This window comes from Xenia sp. Carnegie-2017, unplaced genomic scaffold (assembly GCF_021976095.1).
Source record: "Xenia sp. Carnegie-2017 unplaced genomic scaffold, XeniaSp_v1 HiC_scaffold_6, whole genome shotgun sequence".
NCBI lineage: Eukaryota > Metazoa > Cnidaria > Anthozoa > Malacalcyonacea > Xeniidae > Xenia > Xenia sp. Carnegie-2017.
In genome coordinates this window covers 15267840-15295107 of record NW_025813526.1, presented here as the reverse complement: position 1 = coordinate 15295107, position 27268 = coordinate 15267840, and the positions used below count along the sequence as shown (strand labels likewise).

At 36.0% G+C, this 27268-nt stretch overlaps 2 protein-coding genes across 2 annotated transcripts; both read right to left on the bottom strand.

The window, feature by feature from the left end:
- Positions 1–1290: 1290 nt before the first annotated feature.
- LOC124457838 lies at positions 1291–12920 on the bottom strand. The gene is made up of 6 exons (XM_047008021.1): positions 12897–12920; positions 12582–12813; positions 11382–11782; positions 10330–10366; positions 2988–3117; positions 1291–2077 (listed from the first exon to the last, which is right to left on the bottom strand). The coding sequence occupies exons 2-6, from the start codon at positions 12761–12763 to the stop codon at positions 1544–1546; spliced, it is 1284 nt and encodes a 427-aa protein (XP_046863977.1). The 5' UTR covers positions 12764–12813; positions 12897–12920; the 3' UTR covers positions 1291–1543.
- A 3331-nt stretch (positions 12921–16251) lies between these two features.
- LOC124457163 (branched-chain-amino-acid aminotransferase, cytosolic-like) lies at positions 16252–25385 on the bottom strand. Its single transcript, XM_047007447.1, has 10 exons — positions 25380–25385; positions 24871–24984; positions 23412–23531; positions 21415–21578; positions 19543–19630; positions 19216–19270; positions 18410–18561; positions 17552–17623; positions 16514–16588; positions 16252–16338 (listed from the first exon to the last, which is right to left on the bottom strand). Exons 1-10 carry the CDS (start codon positions 25383–25385, stop codon positions 16252–16254), a joined length of 933 nt encoding a protein of 310 aa, XP_046863403.1.
- Positions 25386–27268: the final 1883 nt, after the last annotated feature.

The following is a 27268-nucleotide window of genomic DNA, read 5'->3' as shown; positions in this document are numbered from 1 at the left end:
GCGTAGCCAACTTGTAAATTTGTGACAAAAATTTTAAATTGACGTTATATATGTCGACAGTATATATTAAGAGTATATTTGAATTGTCATCAATGTAATTACTTTTTAACCGATATCAACTTTTTTATCTGTTGGCAAGTAGTTGTCAGTTATTTTCTCGCTTTTAAAACATGATTCTTTACTTTAATCTTCCTAAAGTAAATGGTTTAAACACGGGAGTATCGTTACATGTTTCTAAATGTAGATCGTCCAGGTTGGTATGGTCCTGAGAAGGACTGTTTTTGTTGTTGTTGACTGACGTTTCGACAACTTTAGCGGTAGTCATCTTCAAAGTCAAAAGAATCTGAATATGACTACGTCTAAGGTTGTCGAAACGTCAGTCAACAACAACAAAAACAGTCCTTCTCAGGACTATACCAACCAAGACGATCTACATTTACAAACATGTAATCTTCTTGCCGCAATCTTCAAGACGAAGAAAACGTTTTACTACGACTAAAGGAATTTCAAACCCAGTTAGGCGACCACACTGGCCGACAAAATTAAAGCGGATTACATTTAATATGACGACTTTTTGGGAAAATCGAAGAAAATAATGGCAATAATAAAGAATAGCGACATTTTGTCGAGCTTAAGAATCACTTTTTCAGGGCAAAGATATGGAAGACGAAACCAAACACCAATCGATTTTTTTGGTTAGCGTAGGGACGAAAACGTTTAAGTTGATTCAAAGTTTGGTAGCTATCGTTGTCCTCAAGAGTTACGATGAGCTGGCGCTACTGGTACAGGATGAAACTACCAACCGAAACTATCTGAACCATTCACAGACAATAGTACAGCGTTTAAAATTAAACACTCGATGCCAAAACCAAAGTGAGATCTTTTCAATGTTGATGGCAGAATTAAAGCGTCTAATCAGAGGATCGCGAATTTGGTTGAAATTTGGACGAAATGTTGTAAGATTGATTTGCTTATGGGAAAATTACCATCACATTCAATAGCGATTAATAGCTGAAGCAAAACTAACCTTAAAGTGAAAACTTGACCTTGCTTTTGCTATTAAAACATCCGAGAAGGTCACTTCAAAGGATCATTAACGTAATGGAGGCGGTTGTCTTGCTTCACGTTTCTTGTGTACTTGGGTAAGCCATAAAAACGGAGTGGTTGAGAGCCTTTTAAGAAAATGGTTTTGTATAATGGTTTTGTCAATTGAGCCCTTCCTTTTTAATTTTCTGAGGAATCGTTGTAGTTTAGCTTCTCGGGATAGCGTGGGATTTTCATCAAGCAGTGTGAATTTTGTTGTGTTTAATACGTATATTTCATGCTCATTATAGAATAATCAAATGAAAGCTTTGAAAAAGTGATTTTCTAATACATTTTGAAGGAGTCTGCTAAATATTACTCAAACAAACATGGTTAAATATAGTTTGAAAAACTTACTTTAAAAAGTAAGTACATCTACAGCTTGTTCTGCATAATTCGAATTACAAATATGTATAGCCTGAAACAAGAACAAGTGTGCTTCCTATTACCACTTTTGTAATTAAGAAACAAAAATGTATCCCATTGATTTAAGCTCTATCGGCTTTTTCAGCTTTCTTGTGCAACGAGCTGAGTTCCCGCAGCTGTTGATATGAGGTTTTCGCGAGCAGTATTTACCGTTGTATGGACCACCAAAACCAATGAAAGAATCGGATAAACGACAACCAATTTCCTCATTTCCTATGATACCAAGCCTTACACGAGCGTGAAACTCTCCTGTTGCAATGGCGTTAAAACCTTCTTTATTGCAGTATCGTTGAAGAACGCTGTCTTTGATTAATGACATCCATTGGCTTCGGTTCACACTTGTTTTGCGGTATTCTCCACCAGCGATGACATCATACAACGATTTAGCTTTCATCTTGAAGCTGATGAAGTTTGTACCGTTGAGTTTCATTCCAACACATATCTTGTTAATTTTGGTGCTCCAGTAGGTAGGAAGTTTTGTTTCCAAATCATCCATTCCTGTTTTACCACCTTTAATATTGTAACTACTTTTATTTGTCCAAAACGATGAGTCAAAATCGAATGTTTTCTAAACAAAATTTGTAAAATTAAAGAATGATTTAAATATTCTGTTCAAAGTTAAACATTTCTAACATTTATTTTAAGTTAAATAGTATTTCCTGTCTCCAAAAAATAGGTTAATTGCATTAGACATGAACTGATCTGAGGTATTATAACTTCTACCATACAAAGACAAATCGACCTTCTGTAACTGTTTCAATGTTAACACAGGCGGAAATCACATTGTGGCGATGGCGACACTTACTGTCTCTCCTTCCACAGTAAACTCTTTACTCATTGTAATTTTAAGTTTATGTCGAGAATGTAAAATGAACTAAATGTACAAAAATTCAAAAAAATAAACCTAAAGCGTTAGCAGTTATACTAGTTAATCATATATAACCACATTCATCTTTACGTGCTTGCCGATATGATAAATACCCTAGTCCAGCCTCTATAAATTTATCTTATTTCCTTATTATTGTTATATTGTATGCACATCTGTATATTAATGTTACTGTTTCATATTACTTTTATATAAACTTTGTATTATTTATGTAATAATTCAATTATACTGAAGATAGCAACATGAGATGCCAAAACATGTCTATTATTAAAAACACTTCGTCTATATTTATTGTAGTGCAGTAGTTGTATTTTTGCCTCGAATCAAGTTTCCATTAAAACCAGTGCATAAGTGGTAACGACAAATGTTATCCAATATTAATGATTTCTACGTTTTCATAGAAATCAAGCTTTAGTAAAAATATTAAATTTAAAGATAAGAACCTAATTTTTTAAAAAATGAAGCTTGTTAATGCAACGAACATAGATTTTTATCAATCTGTTAATGCCTTCATTTATCATTAAACACAAAGATTTATGATGTTATATTACTACACATTTTTAAGAAAAAATTTAAACAATTTTAGTTGTACCTTATTCCCATCAATTTTCATCACCAGCGTCCAACCTTCTCCTGAACAACCAGATATGATTCTTTTACAGAAAACTTTGCTGTAGCCAAGTGAAGTGTTTGTCTTTATCAAGTACGCACCATCTTTTGAACTTTTACATTTGTTTAAAATAAATTAACAACACAATTTTGGAATCTGGATTTTGTCGCTAGAATTTATTAATATAATATTTATAACAAGAAACGTTGGCAAACATCAAGTTTTTTCACGCATTTTTGTTTAAGAATAAAAAATCCCGATTGAATATAATGATGGAGAGTTATGTATTATCTATTTAATAAAATATGAAAAACATTTAAGGATGTATTATATTACTAAAATATCATGAACTGTACGTTTTAGATAATGTGTTTTCATAAAAGAAATATTTCAAAAAATGCAACTGCATTAAGAAAATGTTTATTTTTTTAAAAATTAACGTAAAATGAGAACTAATTAAGAACAGGTGGAGCGGATCTGTCGGAAACTGAAAAGGACATCATTTATCATAAAAGTTAGTAGCATGCACAAAATATCAGTAATGACGTCAAGAGTTGGGAGTTATAGTGGAGAGAAAATGAGAGAAGCAAGTTAGATGTGAGACGTATGTGACCAAGACGAAATCCATTGTACAATAATACAGTAACGAACTAACATTTTATTCAGAGAGATTTCTAGTTAATATACCTTTGTAAACCATATTGTAACGTGTTTACTTTGATCGATTGTGAATTAACGAGGAATAAGAATTTGGAGGCACAATTCTTGACAGATCTATGACTTTTATACATCTATCATGGATTATCTAAGGTGTAAAATTTTGAATTCCAAAGCCTCAGAAATGCCATTTTCATCGTTTTAAAGCAATACAAATTTTATTGTAGTCATCGTTTATGCGTAAAAGAAGATTTTGCTAAGTTTTTTTTTAAAAAAAACTTTAAAGTTTACAATACTTGGATGTTATGCTAAGAGTTTAGACCCATTAGCAATATAAAATATAATTTACAATAATGTTAATCCAAAACATTTAAGTTTTTTTGCTAAGTTCTCAAGAATAGACCCCCCTAGAGACTTCAATCACACCTCTATATAATGTGTAAAGCTGCAAATGATGTAAAACAAGGGACGGCTCATATTTTTTGACGATTGTAACAAAATTCGTTTAGTAGAAATCCGCTTTTATCACAATTGGCTATCAGTTGAAGTTGGTAAAGCCAGTCACAATAAGAACAAAATTTAAATGAACTAATTACACAACAGCAATTGCAGTCCCTTATTGGTTGGGCTACCCTTTTTATCCGCCGAGATTATTCCAGATCGCCCAATCATCAGGCAATTGACAATCGAAAACGCTTCCTTAGCTTTCTTGAACCTCATTATTGGTCAAACCAGTCAAGCCAACTCGCCTATCAACCAGTCAGTTAATATAATTCCAGATATGTTAAAATCAACTGATCTGTTTGCCAATGTGAAATTTATATACGTTTTTAGATATAAAACAGAATTTTAACAATGAAATTCGAACTAGTATGAATCGAGAATTTAATGATTACAAAAAATTTGAAAATTAAAAGTGAAACTTACATGTAATTCTTTCATTTAATAGTTCATTGTAATTCTATGAGTTATTGGAGATGGAAACTAAGGAGTCACGTGAGATATGCGCACGCAGATCATGTGTTCAGTCTTTAACGCCGCGGGTGATGTCAACATAAGAAAAAAACCCATAGGTTGAGAAAACAAACCTAATTATTCTCTCAGGCATTAATGGGGGTGGAAGAATCCTTATAGTTTCCTTTTTCAATAGCTCAAAGATTTACAATCAAAATTGAACTTTCAGGTAAGCCTCGTTTAATTTTTAAATTTCAATTTTGTCATTCGGTAAGTCACTAAGGAGTCACGTTACATATTCAAAATAATGGGATCATGAGGGTACGTAATAGTTAAAACTCATAAAAGATGAATCATTATGGATAAAACCGCTCTCGATGAATAACAATAACACGCTATTTTGCTACATTTGGTCCTGTGCAATGGAATGTAACAATGCTTGCACAAAATTGTCTTTACTGTGTAGGGAATTATTATAAAATCTGTTAAAATGGGATGCATTTATCCAGACAGCCGCTTGCAAGATTCTAGTAATATTGGCCTTACTTCATTTTGCTGCAGACGATAAGGCAGCTCTGATGCTGTGTCCCGTGAAGTCAACAATACCAGCCATTTTCAAGATTTTTTTCAAGCCACCTTGATAGAGTGTCAGATGTTACGGATTTATGCGGCTTTTGGTAACTAATATAATCAATAAAGGTTTCAAAGTTGACACAGTCAGGAGTGGCTCCGGGGATAAGCTCCCGGTGTTTACAAAATGCTCTTTACGGCGTGCGCCTCAAACAGCCTCTGTCAACCAAGTCAAACTCCTGGCCTGCTCGTGTGGCTTTACTTCTAAGCCCGGCGGAACTGCTTTCACCAACAGGAGAAGGGCGAAGGCGGGTCTCTGGCGCCTTAAAACCAGATGCTTCGGGAAGGTGGTGGCTCGTTAACCCAGGACGCTAGCCCACCTAGGGGAAGGAAAACCCTGACTCCAAACCGCTGCTGCCTTGCGGTGTACTCGGTCACGGGAAAGGCTAGGAGACGGATACTCCGAAGAAGAAAGCTGCACCTGCTGGGGCCGCTCTACACGTGACAGCTTCTGCACCTGTGGAGTATTGAGCGTGAGTAGGCGAGAGGGTGGAGACAGGCATGCATATCCCATCTTCACCCAAAACATTCACCTGTGCTGGCCAGGCAAGCAGGTTTGCCGCAATCAAGTGATGCAACATCCCTTTTTTGCGCCAGCAATCTCAAGTCCTGTGGCAATGGAGAAATGGTGACGGGAATAGGCAGAGGATGCTGCTGGAAGTTCTTAGCCATAATTCTGCACGCAGGCGGCTGCGAATTGATGGTCGTCCGCCGTAAACCTAGGGCAGATACGGTGCTGTATCCTCTCGCAGTGACAGAGCAGCCCTCTTTAGGGTTAGCACTGCTCTCCCCACATGGGAAAGGGAGATAAAAGGATCCCTAAACAAAGCCTGCCCTACTTGCACCTGGCAGGAACCGCACCTGCCTGGGCATCCAACTAAGCGGTCGTACAACTAAGGATAACAAACAAGAAAGCGCTTAACCATTGGGGCATGGAACGTGAGAACGCTGTTGGACAGGGGAGACAGACCAGAGCGACGCACTGCTCTATTAGCAAGGTTGCTTGGACACTACCAGGTGGACATAGCCGCATTGAGTGAGACCAGACTTGCAGATGAAACTCAACTGGAAGAGGTCGGTGGTGGCTATATCTTCTACTGCATTGGGAAAACGGAAAACGAACCAAGACACTCAGGCGTGAGATTTGCCATACGCACTCAGCTCGCAAGGCGACTAATCAGCTTGCCACATAGCATCAGCGATCGCCTCATTACCCTGCGGCTGAAACTCCAGAAAGACTACCACTGAATAATTCTCAGCGCCTACGTCCCTACAATGACAAACCCAGATGAAGTGAAGGAAGCCTTCTACGAAGAGCTCAACCAGCTACTCTCCTGTGTTGACCGCAGAGACAAACACATCATCCTTGGAGACTTTAACGCACGAGTTGGAGTAGACTACACCATCTGGCCAAACATCCTGGGTCGCCATGGAACTGGCAATTGCAACTCCAATGGCCTGATACTACTATCTCTGTGCGCACAGCACGAGTTAACCATCAATAACACTCTCTTTCAACAAGCTGACAAGCTGAAGAACACATGTATGCACCCTCACTACAAACAGTGGCACATGCTGGACTACGTAATCATCCGCCAGAGGGACCGCCGAGACGTGCACATCACACGCTGCATGCGTGGTGCCGCCTGTAGGTCTGATCACCGCCTGCTACGGAGCAAGATGAACATCCAGCTCACCAGAAAGAACAAATCAACAAGAGAGAAGCCACTGAGGAAGTTGAATGTAGCTCGCATTCCACCCAACAAAGAAGAGCTGCAAGAGAAGCTAGAGGTAGCTCTGGGAAACATTAACATCACGGGCGAGGATATAGAGGAAGACTGGATCACTTTCAAAGAAGCCGTCTACAACACTGCAGCGAGTGTCTTGGATACGTTGAGCGAAAACATCGAACCTGGTTTGACGAGAATGACGCTGAGATCAACAGGCTTAATGACAGGCTCCATAAGGCTCACAGCGACCTTATAGGGGACAAAGCTTGCGAGAAGAAGAAGCAAGACTACCAGCAAGTGAGGCACCATGTGCAACACAAGTTGCGGGAAATGAAGAACGCCTGGTGGGAAAAGAAAGCCGAAGAAATCCAAGTGGCAGCTGTTGCTCACGACTCAAAAAAGCTCCACGTTAGGCTTAGCGCGGTGTACAGTCCAAAATCGTCAGGCTCTACCCCCATCAGGTCTGCAGACCGAACGACACTGCTAACAGACAAAGCTGACATACTTTCACGCTGGGCTGAACACTTCAACAAACTGCTGAATAGAGAGTCACAGATGAACGAAGAAACCACTGAGTCCCTTCCCAAAGAGGAAATCAAAGAGGAAATTGCCGACCAACCCACCAGAGACTAGGTTGCGAAAGCCCTCAAGCAGACAAGGTCTGGAAAAGCTCCTGGTGCTGATGGCATTCCAGCTGACGTCTACAAGAACAGAGGCCAGGCACTCCTGGACAAACTGACATCCCTGTTCCAGGAGGTTTGGAAAGTTGCCAAGGTCCCCCAAGACTTCAAAGATGCTGCCGTCGTGCACATCTATAAGAGGAAAGGCGATAAGACCTCATGTGACAACCATCGAGGCATATCCCTCCTCTGCATCCCAGGCAAGGTTTTGGCCAGAGTAGTCCTTAACAGGCTAATCACAAATGTTGCCGAGGCCATCGTCCCTGACTCTCAGTGTGGTTTCCGGGCAGGTAGGGGAACTACTGACATGGTTTTCGCTATTTGCCAGTTTCAGGAAAAGTGCCGCGAGCAAAACAAGGAACTCCACATGATCTTCGTAGACCTAACGTTAATGGGGAAGGCCTTTGGAGTATCCTGGGAACATTTGGGTGTCCAAAGAAGCTAGTCTCTCTGGTAGCCTCCTTTCACGATGGCATGCAGGCAAGAGTCCAAGAAAGTGGGGAGACATCGGACCCATTTCCTGTGAAGAACGGTGTGAAGCAAGGTTGTGTTCTTTCCCCCACTCTCTTCTCCATCCTGCTCGCAGCGATGCTGCTAGACGCCTTCCTTGACTTCGACAAAGGGGTGTACATTCAGTTCCGTACTGATGGAAAGCTCTTCAACCTCAGAAGACTTCAGGCCAAGACCAAAGTCTACGAGGCACTCCTGCGTGAATTTCTCTTTGCAGATGACTGAGCACTAGCCGCCCACTCTCATGAAGACATCCAGTGCATAATAGACCGCTTCGCAACTGCATGTGATCGCTTTGGGCTGACCATCAGCATGGGTAAGACTGAGACCCTGGTTCAGCTTCCACCATCCCAGACTCGTGACACCTCACCACCACCTCCTAACATCATTAACTACACCAACATCAAGACTGTTGACAAGTTCTGCTACCTTGGCAGCACCATCAGCAACAATGGTTCCCTGGACGCAGACGTAACGCGGCGTATTGCAAAGGCCAGTGCTGCTTTCGGAAAACTAAAGAGACGACTCTGGCAGGAACACGGCATCAAGATCGTCACCAAAATTGCTGTTTACAGGGCTGTGGTCCTGAGTGTTCTGCTGTACTGCTGTGAAACCTGGACCACTTATCGCAGGCACATACAACAGCTGGAACAGTTCCACCAGCGCTGCTTGAGAAAAATCCTCCGCATCAAGTGGCAGGACAAAGTGTCCAATCTTGAAGTCCTTGAAAGGTGTGGACTCTCCAGCATTGAGAGCTTGATTATCAAAGCTCAACTCCGATGGACAGGCCATGTCGTAATGATGGATGACAGCAGAATCCCAAAGATGCTGCTGTATGGTCAACTACAAGACGGGAGCCATGTCCAAGGAAGACCGCTGAGGAGATACAAAAACACCCTTAAAGCCAACATCAAGAGCTGCAACATAGACCCAAACACCTGAGAGGAGTTCGCGGGAGACAGACTGCAGTGGAGGCATCTATGCTCCCAGGGCGTTCGAAACTTCGAAGCCGGTAGAGCAGCAGCCATCAAGGAGAAAAGGGCCCGAAGGAAGCAATGCCCTTCCCCTCTTGTCTCGTACCCCTGCAGCGTTTGCGGACGTTCGTGTGCATCACAAATTGGCCTCCATTCACACATGAAGTCCCACTCTCGCAGATAGACCTGCATGCCTACTCATCTTTCTTTTATTTTTGTGTCGGTTAGTTTAGCAGACTAACTTTTGTTTATAATGTCAGCAAGTTGCTGATTTATTCTCGGACCTATGTCCTCATCTTGATGGAAATCTTTCGAGATTTCAGTTAGCATAGCATTCTATTCGCTTCGAGCAGTTTCGACGCTTCTTTCACCCTCTGTGACCGTGTTGGCCAGGGTGTCCGCTGTTTGCAACAATGTTTCTCAATCATTAACATCGCTTTCGTCCTAAACATCACTTTGTTTTAATGTTTTCGGTCGTTTCTTCATTGATTCATCCGTTTCCATGTGTTTACATATACCACCACAAATTATTGATTTCTTCATTTACTTCATGGATTCTGCAATGCTCAAAAATACATAATTTAAGTTTTGAAGAACTTTTGGCATCTGTTTCTCGTTGATTGGTTCTTTTCGTTATTGTCCAATATGTCAGTTTCTTTGAGAACATACTGTAAAACTTCATCTATATCAGAACCTCTCGCCATTTATAAAATTTATCGATCGGCACTAACGACTAACGTGGAAGACTAAACACTAGATTTGCACGAGCATATCTCACGTAACTCCTTAGTGACTTAGTCCAATGACAAAATACAATTGTAAGCATTAAATTCGATGACTAATTTTGAACTGTAAACATCAGTCGCGTGACTTATTTGATTTACTCTAGATCCGCTCCAGATAAAGACTATTGCGGTAATTCATTATGTTTTTTTTTATCTAAATAATTATTTGCTCTAATGAAACAATGAAAAACAATAAAATCAATGTTTGTCGAGTCATTCCTCTAAAGCTAGTTACACAAAGCTTAACTTTGTTTTTTTGTTTCATGTTTACCAACCGCGACAAAATAAGCGTGAGCGTGGAAATGAGCTTAATGAGCGTGGTAAAAGTAAAAAGGTAGACATAACTTTTTTAACCTTATAATGAGTACAGATTCCTAAAAAGTTATGTGTTAGGCATACTATACCTGTTATCTTTTAATGCTTCTTTGCATGATGAAAAACCTGAAAAATAAATGTTAAGAAGCGTTAGATAAGCATCACTCAAATTTGGGACGACCTTAAACAACACGTAATATGAAATGTAGCCAACTTTAATTTCCTATACTCTTTTTTCTATTGAAGCGTTATTGATTATACTAAAGAGCGCTTTGAATAAAAAAGTCGACCAATCATCAATACTGGTGAGCAACAAATTCATGTCAAAATTAGCTGACAAAAAAATTGGACAATTAAAGTGCTAATAAGAGAAAACAGCAGAGCTGATTGCAAACATTGATATGAGGAAAATAGAGACGGCAAACAAACAAACTAAAGCGATCTAGCAACATGAACTGAATTACATGGGGTCAATATTGAGAAAAGAAAATTAAAAACACCGTGCTCGATCTGAAAATGGAAGAAAGAGGAAACATAGAAGTAATTGCCATTGTTAAGTAACATGAATCAATTATCTACATTTCTAGGTAGACACAAGAGAAAATTATTAGAGTAGAAAGGAATAAAGAACGAGAAGCAAAACTTATTAAAGAAGACTGAGATATAAATTTATTATAACAGCATGAATTTAATAAATACCTTACTGAAAAGAAATTAACTACAAGTTAAAAAGGCTGTAGGAGCAACTTAAGCAAAACCGCCCAAGTTGAAAATTTCGCCATTTAATAAAACTATAGCTGACTGGGTACGATTTAAGAACATATTTGTTAGGCGAGTTAATGCCACGTACAACAAATTTGAAGAAATATTCTGTTTTTTTGCTAGAAATAATTGATAAAAAAGTGCGAGATGAGATCTTATTTTCAGTTTGGTTGGGTGCGTTTTAATTAAAAGTATAAAGAAAATACAGTTAAAATACTTACATTGATTTAAATATTTAGCTTTATAGGAAATGAACTTGCGTTTTTTTTTATTTACTATTTACCATTTTCAGTAAAATTCACGAAAAATGTTTTGACTTTGAATTATTTTTATAAACATAATTATAAAAGATTGGAGTAAAAATACAGCTTTAACTTACCAAACTTAGGTAATGAAGGCACTTTTGTAACATTTCCACTTGCAAATTGGTACACATGACTCCACTTAATTACAAAAGTATTTTCATTTAGACCACGTGTACATTCATCAATGATCAGCATCTTAGGACAGGATTTATCACGTGTAACGTCATTGTTCCACAAGTTCAAATAACTTATTTCACCAACAAATGACATATTTGGATCAAAAACACCATTCACACATTCAAGTTTTTGACCAATAGCAACAACACCACCATCGCGTAATAATGGTAATGAATGATTTAACTTAGTTTTGTTATAAATTTTAAATCCATCAAGATAAATTTTTTTACTCATGTGACCAATTATGATGGCCAGGTGATGCCAAATACCGTCGTTGATTTGTGTTATGTTGAGTTTTCTGTAACGTAACGAAAAGAAGTAAGTTAGGGGAGTAGTATTATTTTCATTAATAAAAAACAGGATGTTATGGAACTTTTTGAAGCGATGAGAAAAAACTATTTTATAATTTACATATTTCAATCTGTTCTTCTTGAACAAAACCAGAATTCAAACCAAGAATTCAATAAAAGATAAGAAAAACGAAACAAAACTTAACATTAATTACAAAGTTCCCAAAACAAAGAACATCGAAATTCTCATATGTAAACTATTTGATAATTATACCACCAAAAATGTCCTGGTTGTTTAAGCACTAATGTCTATTATTATAAAAATGAATGTTTTTTTTTTGTGCAATTCAACATGCTTTGGCATGTTGATTGATAAATGATGCAAATAAATAAGTAAGGTCTTTCGTAATAACGGTGTAATTGTGTTTGGTTGTCCTGAAATATGTTATTCCCAGTTAGTTTTACTAACGCAACTCAAGCAGATTTTGGATCCACTAAGAAAAAAGTAAATTAAATGAAGATATGATCTTCGCACTTTTGCTGGACAATTTAAACAATTGTCTCATGAACCTGAAAAATTCAGGTGACTCAACGGGATTCGAAACCATGACCTCTGGGGTGCCGGTGCAGTGCTCTGCAGAGGTCATGGGTTCGAATCCCGTTGAGTCACCTGAATGTTTCAGGTTCATGAGACAATTGCTTAAATTGTCCAGCAAAAGTGCGAAGATCATATCTTCGTTTAATTTCAAACACCGCACTGCATATAACATTCTTTCAAAAAAGTAAATTGTTACAACTCTCCCTTACAAAATATCCTTGGACTGCATTCTGATAATAAGCCAATTTTTTTCAAAGCCAACAAAAAATTCATCAGGACTATCTTCTATAGCGTAAGAAAACAGGGCCATTCGTTGACTCGAGTTCATTTTTATCCAAAACATCAACGTTATCTCTGACATATTAGGCATCATATTATCCATTAGAATCATGTTCTCAGCATGTGCGTTGGGAAAGAGCAAATCATAAATTTTGTTAAAAGCTAAGAATGAATTGAAATTTTTTATATTTATATAAATATGAAAAAAACCATTGAGTAGCTATAAAAAAACCATCTAAACTTACACGATTGGAGTTCGCATGTTTTGTTGTACTCCTAAACAAACGAAATTAACAATTGAAATGAAGAGAAGGGAATTTGTGTTTAAATAACAAACATCGTTTAATACTTTACAACTAAATATAAAAATACGTATTTGATATAACTAGAAAAATCAGTTTTATCAAAACAATTATTCTTGTATTAACTTAAAACTTATTTTTACCTTGAAAGGGAATTGAGAAAAATGTAATCATAAAATCGATTATGTTTTAAATCTTTTTCATTGCTGTTGTTGAGAACACTATGTAACATTTCACAAAGACTCCAACGTCCCTGACTTAACCTTCTCCTGTGGTTTATAGATCGACAACATGGTTCCTTAACGCAGGAAACGATGCATTCTATCTCATTTTTCACATCAATTTTTTTGTATATATTGCTCCCCAGTCTCTGATCTACAAATGTACAATAATATTTCAAAGATAGTTTTGATAAAAAAAAAACAATTGATTCTAGCTAAATGCAAACTTTTAATATTTTACGACAAACCCTATTTATAGATAGTATTTTCTACATAACGTGTCTTACCTTTGTGTGAAGAATCGAAGCAAAAATTGAAGCACATGATTTGACGAAAATATTCAAAAGAAATAAAAATCGTCAAGAGCATCTTTATACAGTTTTTGAAAAACATGTTGCCTCACATAAACATTGCAGTCAAAAACACAGCTTAGCTAAGTGAATGCTCTGAAATTTGAGTGTGTAGGTGGCGGGTGGTAAGACCCAAGTACGATGCGGAGCATCATCGACACTTGAAAGAATAGCCAACATTTGATTTTAGAGTTTTGGGCACCTTGTTCTTGAACGGAAACAGGCTGAAGAGGCGTTTGGTTGATCGAAAGAAGGATCGTATTTCACAGTGTGGGAAAAGGGCACTACCAAGGGGGTGGATTTTTGTGAGGATTTGGGATGAGTGTAAGCCAGTAAATGGAAGGCCAAAATACTTTATTTGCTTGAGTACATTAAGAACAGGTGATTTGGGTTGAAAGACTTTGTCAAGAAACATGTTTACACAGTGATCAAATATGTGACAGAGAATTGAACGGCAAAAACATTTTATTTGTGATGTTGAATTTAGAAAATATTTTTAACCTATCAGTGGAATTTTTTTATGTTGATTCATTTGTTCCATATTTTTCGCCGTTCAAAGTTGGCAAAATTGCTTCTGATAATGGACGTTGCCTGTCGTTTCGAAAAGTCTTGATTAACTTACTTTTGTGACGTCATGCATGTCACTTGTCAATAGAAGATATAGGTACCAAATATCTTCGATGATATTATAATTCTGCTAGAATCGGAATCTAGCAGTTCCATTTAAAGGCAACTTACAACCGACATAGCAAAAAGATGATTTGAACAAATTAAAACGTTTTCTTCACGGATACATTAAACATTACACCTTGTTCTAATATTTTAGAAATAAGTTTTTGCTGATAAGTGGATTTTAACAAATGAATCAAAGGGAGGAAACAATTTTTGCATTTGCATTTAACGTTGCGAAATAAAAAACATTTCTTATCCAATGGACATCATAAACTACTAAATATAAATTGTCATAACAACACGTTGTTTATGTAAAGAAGGCGTCGAATTATATTACATATTTAAGTGAAATAACTCTCATTACTAAATTGACGCCAATATCTAATGAGATAACAAAGTTATAGTAAATTTAATAAATTATGTCTAAATCTAACACCTCTGTTTCTCTTAAGTAGCTAACTTATTGCGTATGTCACTTTTTAATACATAAATTAAGCTAGAAAGGCACTTAGGTTCATTTTATTTGAGCCACTTAAAGACAAAAATAGAAGCATTCGATCTGACAAAAATTCAAACCACCAAAAATTGTTACGAAAATTTTTAAGCATTTCTTTATACACATCATCTTGCGGAACGTTGACTCGTCTTCAAAATCATTATTTATTTATTACGCTTGTTCCTTAAAGTGCTTTCTTAGAATAACTTAAGTTAAAATTATAATTTTCTTACGTTAAATACATTGTTTATTCTAGCATGATAGGTTCCACATTAAAAATTAAAAGATATGCTCTTAAAACTTTATTTAACGCAGGACTGTTAAACTTAACTTGTGATTAACCGTTCGAAATTATACTGAACAATATTCACTGAGACATAGCCTAAGATAAGATTGCTTGTTTAAAACAAGCAATTAAGTACTTTGATAACAACTGGCTGTTTACGAATTGGCGGAGTCAAGTGATATCGATTATTAAAAGCATCAAAAAAACTTAATTGCGAAAATATCGTCAAAAGCTAATGAAACTCCGAAATTATCACAAATTTATTTAATTTTGTATAAGTCTAGCGCATGTTGCTTTTTAAAACTTTAGTCAGCTACAAAGATATTTGGCTATTCCTTGTTAAACCTGTTACAGGTAAAAAAAATTTATGAATAATTTTAGCTGCGACCTATATCAACTTTGGGGAAGTAATACTGAGGTAAAATTTACTTAAAAATAAATGCATAGTTCTATACAAGTTTGTATAGTTTGTAACAGTTCGTATAATTTTAAAGTTTTCATCAGAATAAGCATTGGCACAGCGAGTGTTGCTTAAAAGATGTTTTCTATATGATTCAGCGATTGGAAAACATCTTTTAAGCAACACTCTGTGCCAATGCTATTCTGATGAAAACTTTAAAATTATTAAAAAATGTCGCTCGTTATTCCAGCTACTTGTCATGGAGTCGGTATTAATTAAATTGACTAATCCTGTCCTTTGCCGACAAAAGGATTACGTGTTTAATCTGTCTCTGTTTTAAGTGTCATCTCTAAAAGTAGGGATGACATTGACCTTTTGTAACATTATAAATATAGCATGATTTGGAGGTTCTCATTTAGCAAACGTTGACACCTGACGAGTAGTCTGCCGAAATGCATAGTGTCTCTTCCTAGCTGTAAATAACGGTTCCTTTGAATTTTTGGGTTAGTGTTCTGGTTAAAACAGTTCTTTTAAGAACAATTATATTGTTATTATCACCATTCACCATGATATTTGCTATTTTGAAATCCATCTTTAAGTTTGTCACCACGACAAAGTCTTTGTTTCATATACAAAAATATTTGTACATGAAGAAAGCAATAGTTGCATTGTATAGGAAAATAAAACACGAGCCGACTTTGCTACAACTAGCATAATTATTTTAGGAAAAATTTATTTCAGCAAATAAAGGTAACGAGCATAAATTCTTTCTGTCAATCAAATATTTATTATTGAGGTTTTCTACAAATGGGTTATATTTAGCTTCTTAGTGTCCATATGACGAAAAAGGTTTCTATGAACTAGAAACAACAACTAATTTAGACTCATAGCTTGTAAATTTTCGTTCTCATCAGATGAATCATTTACAACATTTGCCCATGGACTGGAAACTTTTCCATACTGAAAGAAATAAAAAACAACTTATAAACAGTAAACTCATTTTAGTCTTCAAGTCATGATTGAAAAAAATGTAAAAATTGATTCATTAATGGACAGTATGGAGTATGCATTTTACAGCATAGAAATTAGGATCGAAATATGGGTTGAATGAATACATTATTCATGCAGCACCTACCTGAATATCAGTAAGTTCCTTGTAAAACCGTCTGGCGATCTTTGGACCATTTTCCATTGTTGGTATATGAAGCATCTAAGAAACACATATGTCAAAGAGATGTGTAAAAATATCAGAAAAAAATTAGGTAGAGGGTAGCGTTTAGCCCAAATGAACGTCGAATAAATTGTTTAATGTTTAATCGATTAAGTATTTGAAAATGGCGCAGTTTTGAACAACTGCTGCCTTGCTGTTTTAATTTGAATCATAAACACTGAATGGGACAGACAATATAGCCGTTTACTGTTTGTGGACTATTAGCACCACTTCTACCGTTTATATTAAAATATCATAAGTCGTATATATTCGAGAAAGTAGATTCAATGCAGATATCAGTTTATGAAATATAATATATAATGTTTACGTAAATGAAGACAAGATGGCTGTGATGATGTTGTCGTTTTATTTTTTACGTTTAGTTGTCGTTTAAGCAAAACAATGGCGAATATGGGTACATCAAAGAAAGAACCGCAGCACATTTTGCACATAGAGCATTTCCAGCCTATAGTACCAAAGTGCTTTGGTGCTTTCAACAAATTGACGCTCTTTTAATACTTCGAGTGACTGATTTGAAAGTGCAATTTTTCGAAATTAAACATGTTATATGGCGTGTGTGGGCATCGCGCCTGGGTACGAAGCTGTTACATTTCCAAGTACATCAGAGGCAAGCGCATTGGTTGCATTTTTCTCTTAAAAAACTTACAGCCCATAGAGTGGTTGGTACTTTGAATTAAAAATTGAACAACTTCAACTTATTTTTATTAATCCGGGATTTAAGGGCGGCGGAATATTGATAGTTTGGGTACTATTCATATATGCATGTTTTACTTTACTAGTTTCTATTGAAATCATATGTGTTTACGGATTATAACATATGAATATATGAATATAGCCCCCCCTCCCTAATTATCAATATTCCGCCGCCACTGACAGGATTCACAACTGAAAGACACAGATTCAGTTTTGAAGGTATGTAAACAGTTCCAACAGTAACTATACCTCATCTTTATAAAGTATATCTTTGACAGGACATACGACGCAAGCCGTACCAGCGCCAAATATTTCTTTCACCTAAAAATAAAGTGTGCCATTGGATAAATTTAACAAACAAAAATTTCATTCCGTCATACAATCAACGCATCAACATATTTAAATACTTAAATTTTACATTTTTCTATGCAACATTCTAAATTCAAGGAAAGCACTTGGAGCAGAAAATATTTTTAAAAAGTCATCATACACAAATCATAAAGTGGAAAAACTAAGTTACAGCAATGCAGGAATGTTATGACCCATGGCGTAGCAGGAGAAGATGAGACCCTTATGCGTATTCAAATTGGGGCCAGTATTTGCTAGAGTTATCAAGAATCTCTGCAAAGTTATCTCGATTTGCAAGAAACATAAAAAGATGTTAAGAACTAAAGAGAGAAAATGCAAATGAAAAACAAATACATTAGTGGGAAATTAAGACCAATTTCTCAAAGAACAATTTTAAAACTTAAGTGAAAACAGTAAAACCATAAAAGAAAAAATTTGCAATAATTTCCTACTCTATTCTCCTTGAGACATTTCTTCAATTCTTTCATCGTAAATAGCCTTTCCGATACTTTAAATTCACCCTAAAATTTAACATTTGCATTGCATTCCTTCACTACAAACTCACGAACACAAGAAAATGTTGTCTATCACGTGATTTAAATTTGACATTTTTTGGTAAAGCAAAAAAATCGTTCCCCTTTAGTTATAAATTTTTTCCTCCTTCAACAGAAAAGAAGGGTAATGCGAAAATGGAAACAGTGATAAAAATATTCTCGCATAACATTGCCCAAGTTTCAAAGATTTAAATCCTTGTCGTACCCACTTGTGCGCCAGTTCAATCATCGACTTTCGTGTCACTCCAGGTAATATTAGACCGTCCAAAGGAGGAGAGATCAGTTCATCTTCTAAATAGGTGTTATGGTACATCTTGCATATTTTAAAAAATGACAAAAACTGCTTTAAGATGGCCACTATCAGAGAAACAACACATTAATATGAATCCTGACACAGACTCTATACGCACATGAAAAACATGTGATTTAAACGTGATTTGATCTCCTGAAACTACTATTGTGGCATAAGTATCTCGTCCACATAAACTTTAAAAGACATTTTACTCCTCTTCAATCCCTGTGGGCATGTAGCTCAACAGGAAGAGCGGTGGACTAGTACCCGAAGGTGCGAGTTCAAATCTTGTTCAAGTCACATTTTTCTATTGTGCATATAAACACCGTAAAAACTTGTTCATTAAAAGATATTTCACCCCAACTTTTACTTTTTTTAATTCTGATATGAAGAAGGGATAGAATAATTAATAAAAATAAAGATGTACGTTTTTGACTCATAAAGCCTGTTTAAATTAGACTCATGATCCTTGTTCAACTTCTGCTGCCCTAATACTCAACATGCTTTTAAAAAAAAGCACTAAAAAGCAATGTTATGTTGCACCAAGGCAATTTCTACTGCTTCTTTGACTTTATTCATGGTAGTGTATGTTAGTCTTGAATAGTAATGAAATGATCGATTTTTGTTTAACAACAAAACTTACTGTGTTAAGTTTTTATCACTTTATTGCGTCTTATCATAAGTTTATAAGTTTCATTGTCAGGAGCAAGAAAGCTTACCGCCATTTTCATTTTCAATAAAAAGAAATATATTCATGGTGCCAACTTCAGTTATCTATAGAAAAAAAAGTAAAAAAAAAATTCATCGTGTTTAAGGAAAATAGTATTAATCAGACAACTGCATCAATCAAAAGGCAATCACACGTCAAAACAACGAACAGTGCATAGCAATCATTACGAACGAGATAAAAGGTCGGTTAAATGAAAGATGAGATCAGTGAAAGATGAGGTAAGTGGATGACGAAAGAGAAGATAAAACGAGTTTAACGTTTCGAAACATAACACAAGTATAATTTAAGAATGTGAATTAAGGTCAAGAAAACATACTTGTTCATCTTCACCATAAAGCCAGAGAACCTGCTCACATTTTTTCTTATGTGCTTTGTCTTGGACGTATAACGACGGAGCATAATTTCTAAGACGAATAAAAGCAAATATTTGATACCTTTTTATTTAATTGATTATGATATAGTTTCGAGCAACAACAGCCCAACAAACCAAGGAATGACAAAGCAACATTGATTAACATTCGTTCATACAAACATTGCTCCTTACTCGGCTTTTATACGCTTAAATTCATAAACTCACCAACCCACCAGACTTGTCACAAGTTCACACACTTCATGTTTGTAAATGCAGATCGTCCAGGTTTGACTCTGAAGATGACTACCGCTAAGGTTGTCGAAACGTCAGTCAGCAACAACAAACCAGTCCTTCTCAGGACTATACCAACCTGGACGATCTACATTTACAAACATGTAACGATACTCCCGGGTTCAAACCATTTACTTTTTCACACACTTCATCATCGAACTGACAAGACTTGCGAAACATACTTCTGCAATCTTCCTAAAACTTTCTTACGCCTTGTTTAGACACAAATTTATATGCATGTACATCCCCCAACGCCACAACATTTTGAAATGGTAACGATAAATGAGGCAAAAAACGAAAAATTTGTGAGGCAATTGAGTTAAAAAAAACGTAAATCGACGTACAACTCAAAAAAATTGTAGAGTGAACATATGTGCTTAGAATAAGTAGTTAGTGATTTTAGCTAAGTGTACAACTCCTTCATGAAAATTCGAAAACGACTTTGTTTTAAGAGGACACACAAATTACTAATCATTAGCAACTCTATTGACAAGTTTATTATGCATAAATATACTTGAAATTAATAAGATGTATACACAGTGACTGAGGTATATTTTAAGAATTTCGTCCTTTGTCCGGTTACATTGTGTCAATGTATGTCACGAAACCTTAAGAGTCAAAAAAGGCAGTCGAAAATTTTTATTTAATTTAAAAGTACAACAATTGAACGAACGCTATTATTGTAGCACTTTTCCTTATAGCATTTCATCCCGAAGCTTACATGAAATTATGCGTGAACTGGTTCTTTTGAGGACCTTAACTATCAATTACAACTTGATTCAATAACAAAATACGCAATACAACTCAAGTTTATTACAATTCATATTGAATTACAGCGTTAAAAGCAGCGTGTTCTCCATTGTACGTCACGTCAGGTAAACAAGACCCAGTCACAGCACCTCACCGGCAAACACGAAAAAAGCCAATTTTGAGGACAAACAGTCAAGAAAGATTAAACTTTCCTCATATAAAATATATTGCAAATGTTCTCCAAATAGTTAACTCAATCTAAATACATTATTTCCCAATGGGTGATGTAGGCACTTTAAAGTGACGACATTGAAGATACATTTTTGACACGTGCCAAAAAATTGAAAAACACGTGCCAATATGTTGCAATGAAAACAGTCCATATGACTAACTAATACTAATGAACTAGATCTACTTGCACCGAATTCGAAGTAGCTAGCTGGGTTACTCAAAAAATAGCGAAATCATCAGTGCATGCGCAGTCGACTCAGCTATTTGCCCGAGCTCATAGTCATGGCAATGACAATAAGATCTACCAGCAGCAATTAAAGTAAATACTTCAATAAGTAACATATTATCGGCGAAACGTTTGAGCATGAGCAGTGGACTAGACCAAAAGTGGAGCGTACTTTTAAACATTGTGCTTGTGTAGCTGTGACTCTTTCATTATGATTTGAGGATTTATATCCAACTAGCAGTCATACAAACCCTTCTTTTCACCCACTCATCCTGTTGACTTAAAATACCATATTACTGTCTCTATTTCACAAACCCATCTTGTTGTCTGAATCTTACCCTCCCATTTTGCAGTCTCCACAGCCACCATGCCAAGAACGAACGTATGTCGCATCGGCCATTAAAGTGACTGGATTAAACGAGCCTGTTTTAAAATATGGACCAACAGGAGATAAAATGCAGTATAGCAACGCTTCTTTTGGTTTGTTAACACCAAGTGTTGGCTAAAATAAAAAGTATTCAAGCTTTCAAAAATAGGTAGCAAATGAAAATTTAGGAAATAAAGTTTGACTTAAAAGTAAATTTAGCATAACTATTTTATGTTAAATATACAGGGTGTATGAAAAAAAGTAGACTGTTGGAAAAAGTTATCTTTAACGTTCTCTAGTAAAGCTGGTAATGAAAATTTTAAAAATGCGAGATGTTTTATGATTGAAAAAACTGTTGTTAGAAGTCCTTCAAAACAGGCCTTCTGCTCAAAAATACTCATTGACAAAACAATTTACAGTACCGCTCTCGTATTTGTTAACATAATTTTGCGTATGATACGCGTATGATACGCGCATCGTTCTCATATCATACGCGTATCGTTCTCGTATCATACGCGTATCGTTCTCGTATCATACGCGTATCGTTCTCGTATCATACGCGTATCGTTCTCGTATCATACGCGTATCGTTCTCGCATCATACGCGTATCGTTCTCGTATCATACGGTTATCATTCTCGTATCATACGCGTATCGTTCTCGTATCATACGCGTATCGTATCATACGCGTATCGTATCATACGCGTAATCATACGCGTATCGTTGTATCATACGCGTATGTGAACTAGTAACAATGTTGTGGAACTAGTAACAATGTTGTGTAACAATGTTGTGGAACTAGTAACAATGTTGTGGAACTAGTAAAAATGTTGTGGAACTAGTAACAATGTTGTGGAACTAGTAACAATGTTGTGGAACTAGTAACAATGTTGTGGAACTTGTAACAATGTTGTGGAAGTAGTAACAATGTTGTGGAACTAGTAACAATGTTGTGGAACTAGTAACAATGTTGTGTAACTAGTAAAAATGTTGTGGAACTAGTAACAATGTTGTGGAACTAGTAACAATGTTGTGGAACTAGTAACAATGTTGTGGAACTAGTAACAATGTTGTGGAACTAGTAACAATGTTGTGGAACTAGTAACAATGTTGTGGAACTTGTAACAATGTTGTGGAACTAGTAACAATGTTGTGGAACTAGTAACAATGTTGTGGAACTAGTAACAATGTTGTGAAACTAGTAACAATGTTGTGGAACTAGTAAAAATGTTGTGGAACTAGTAACAATGTTGTGGAACTAGTAACAATGTTAAGTATCAGCGAACAACGATATTGCAAATCAAAGTTTAATTTTTCCACCATTTGGAAATAAATACAATCATTGAAGATCTAAGCGCACGATAAACATGACGACAAAACACAGAAGTAGAAAATCCAGAACATAGAAAAACTAGCTGCTTTTTTCTGTTTAGTTAGACATTGCAATGAGTTCTAATTACCTGACTGCACCCAGTTCCGAAGAGTGGAAACGCCGATTTAGATTTGAAATTATAATTTCAAAAGTAATTAATCGTTTCTCGTTGTTAAAAAAATACTAAGGAAGTTATTGGAAAGATACAGAGCTCCTCGTTTGCGCTAAATAAATGCGCGAAACATGCAGAGAATAAAAACACAACAGTAAAAAAAATAAAACAAATTCCGAAAACGGACATCAACACAAACACAACAGCAAGGGCAATTTTGCGGCGAGTGTTAATAAAAGTAAGCACGCGCAACCTTCCGACATTATCGAGTTACAAAGCAAGTAGACGGCGTTTTACAAAATGTCTCGAGACAAATTATATTAGCAATAAATAGTAGTGTCTTGTGCAACAATAAATGGTGGTTTCTCGTGCAACTAGGGCAAAACAAGCGCTCGTGAGTTATTTTAAAGATTGTACATATTTTTTTAGACCATTTCTTTACTATAAATTTTGACGGCAAAATATAACAAGAAAAACATAACTTACCCCAGTTCCAATAAATGTTGGTCTTATGTACATGGAACAGTTTTCTTCTTTTGGAGCCCAGTCTTTATCGAGTTTTACCAACTCGACCATGCATTTGATAAATTCCTCGCCATCAAAGCTCTTAACATGAATTATCAATTAAACATTTATAGTACAGTAAAGAGTGGAGGTTCCCTAAAATGCAAATCAATCAAACAATGACGTCACGGTAGGTTGGAGCTTTCTTATGCATAACACGTGCGTGGTGTATATAAAAACTGTTAGTGCAGAAGGGTGGAGCTTTCTTGTGCATAACACGTGCGTGGTGTGTATAAAAACTGTTAGTGTAGACAACACTTTGTAGCACAAAGTTCTGAAGTCTTCACAATAACACTATGCCCATAACTTAAGGTTTAATCAATGGGAGCGCTAACTGACATTTTGAAATATATACTTGCATAAAACAGCCACCATGCAGTGCAAGGTACGTACAACAAACATTCAGGCGCCGGTTGCACAAAGCCTGGATAGCCCTTTACAAGTGGATAGCAAAAATTTTGAAACTCGTAAAAAAAGGTGTTTATATTTTTCTAACGACAAAGAAATTTCGTAATCTTCAAAACAATGTTTTATTTCAGTGATTGTTCAGTTGGAATCTTATACTTTTTGCTTTTTAAAAGGTTTTATAAAAGTTTAAATTGCAATCCAAGGTATAACGCTATCCAGGCTTCGTGCAACCGGCCCCAGTACTGTATATTTACTTTCAAAAACATTGACAACTTTCTATAAGACAATAGCGAGATTTAGCAAGAGTACGACTACGAGTACGAAGTCTGACCGTGTAAGGGAATGGCACGAGGAGGTTTGCTGTCGCAGTCGCTTCGTAAAAATGTTGTTTTAGTTGTAACCAACAGAGCAAGCTTTTTACTGTGAAAAACATAACATTTTGAGAAGCTGCAATAGCTCCATTTGTCGATAATATCGCTTAATCTTGACTATTTTACCTTTTATGGATTATATATTTACAGTATTTTGTGGTATTTTACTGTACGTGCGTTTACAATTCACTTTGCGTACGAGATACATGGAAGTTTTAAATGTCATATTTTCGTTTTAAATGTGCATCTGCGTTCAAAAAAGGTTCTGACCTAAAGCCTGGAAGGTCGAAAATAGTATTGTCAAATAATTTCTTACACAATGAAAAAACATATCTACTTTCTTTGCTTTAAAAAACATCGTAGTCGCGACTACAATTTTTTACAAAACATCCACTCAGATTGATGACGACTAGAGTAGTTCTTGTCACAACAATGTTTTCGCGCCAAAATGACGTACTTCGTACACGTAGTCTTCGCGAATGCTCCTTATTGGCAACTTTAGGCGGCATATTTTTTTATCAGTAAGTTAAACTCAAACAATGGCATGTTTTCAAAAGTGGTGAAATTTATATTTTACATTTCATAATACATTTAATACTTACAGGTAGACACAGTCTTTCTGCTGTTCTTTGTAACCTCTTCACATTCTCCATGGGTCGAAATAATCTTATCTGGCCATCATATGAGCCAAAATATGCTTTCATGCCCTCAAAACCCTAAATAGAAAAATATAATATACTTTCATGTGTATGTGAGGAAATGATTTAGTAAAACTGAATATTTTTTATATTTATAAAAATAGGAAGCTTGTGTTATGATGAATCATCATTTTTCAATATAATAAAAATAGGTGCACATTGTGTACATGCATCTGCGCTTGCGTATGATGCGTTGATGTTCGTTGATGTAAAATTAATTATATAGCATTTTATAGTTAAAGAAAACTCGTTGAGTCGCGAATTTCATCTTTGAAATTACTTCAATCGCAACTTTGCGTTAAAATGTGTGTCAGATTTTTAGCTGAAGTAACAACTTACAAGATGTTTTAAGTTGTATTAAGTAGGTTATTAGCTGCTAAAGGAATCTTAAATAAAGAACAACTTCCTCTAACTGCCATTATAAAACATTTGTAAAACACTTAATAAACGTCTACACAAATACGATTAAAACACTGCAATAAGACTAAAATAGTTTAGATATTGTTTTTCTCTAATACATTTGACAACCGATAACAACATTTTAAAGACTGCAGAAAATTTAAGTAAGAAAAAAAAGTTAGCATTGAAGTTCAATAAAAAGAGTTTGTCTATAACTTTTGCGTCCGTTCCGCTAGTAATGCTGTCAAACAAATGGCACTGGAGTTTGACAAATCATCTAACTATAAAACATAGGCATTTGAGAAATATGTCTTTTAAAAAACACGAATATGGTACTTAAATTACTAAACTGTCAACGACGGTACCCTCGGTAAAGTGAATTGATGTGGATGCATGGCTGCTGTTATCGATTCTTTTTACACGTGCAGGAAAGATCCTCGCTATTGAGCCAATAATCAAGTCAGCGAACTGGCGGGAAAAGGCGATAGCAATGTCACTCGTGACTAACGCACGGAGAAGTTTAAGCGCCGCCCTCAGAATCCAGAAAAGTTATTTAGCGCTATTTCCGGTCACGCACCGCATCTGAGTAACTTTAGAGCGGCGCTCGGAGGAAATTTAGAGTTATTAACCTTTACAGTTCAGAACATCCTTGTTCTGCGCGTATGTAACATTATTTTCATGAAGTTACATAATATTTTATCATGAAAATAGATTTTGTATTTTGTCAACTCGCTATTTTCTTGGCGCAATAAAAATATTAAATAAGTACCACTAAAGTACCGCTTTCGCATACGCGACGCATTCAAAATCTTAAAAATTAAATAAGCGCCGCGATGCTAAAGCGAGCATTTACGGTAACAGACGTCATACAATACGTATATCTGCGCATGTGCAGACACAAAAAAAGGTAAATATAATTTTTATACAAAATTACAAATAGAATTAAACAATAATAAATTACGCATAAATTTTACAAGCACAAACAAAAAAACTATAAGCTACATTTATATATTATACATCTCTTAAGGATTTACATTAAAAAACACACTTTAATAAGAAATCAGGTAGGAGCAACCGAATGTCTGAATATCACCACCCCACTCCCAATTAACATTCTAGGGCATGGTTAAGGATGTACCGTCAATAATACATTAGCTGTTCAATGGCAGGGCTAAGGATGTACTGTCAATAATCTATTAACTGTTTAATGGCATGGTTAAGGATGTACTGTCAATAATACATTAACTGTTTAATGGCATGGTTAAGGATGTACCGTCAATAATACATTAACTGTTCGATGGCATGGTTAAGGATGTACTGTCAATAATACCTCAACTGTTCAATGGCATGGTTAAGGATGTACTGTCAATAATACCTCAACTGTTCAATGGCATGGTTAAGGATGTACTGTCAATAATACCTCAACTGTTCAATGGCATGGTTAAGGATGTACTGTCAATAATACCTCAACTGTTCAATGGCATGGTCAAGGATGACCGTCAATAATACATTAACTTGCATCAAAGCTTAGTTGTTTACTTCGATAGTTATGCGTAGTCCACTGTTGTTGAAGATGCGGCATATCTCCTTTTTGATGTTCTCTGTTTCTATTGGTGTGGTGTTTGAAATGGCCAGTCCGTCGTCTGGATAAAGTCATATGTCTGTTGTGATGTGTTGTAGTTGAGACAGGAAGTGGCTTCCTTCAAGTTCGTATGTCTCAGCACCGTTGAAGCTGCCCATTGCGACGTCGAATGTAGAGTTGTTGGTTTTGCCAGAGTTGTTGGTTGTGTATGAGAAATAAATTCTTAGCGTGTATAATGATGTTTGCTTTTGGCGTTTGTGATGTTGTCGTAGGTTGAGGCGAAATCAAGTGCTTTGTTTAGTAGGTCTTAGTTAATGAATG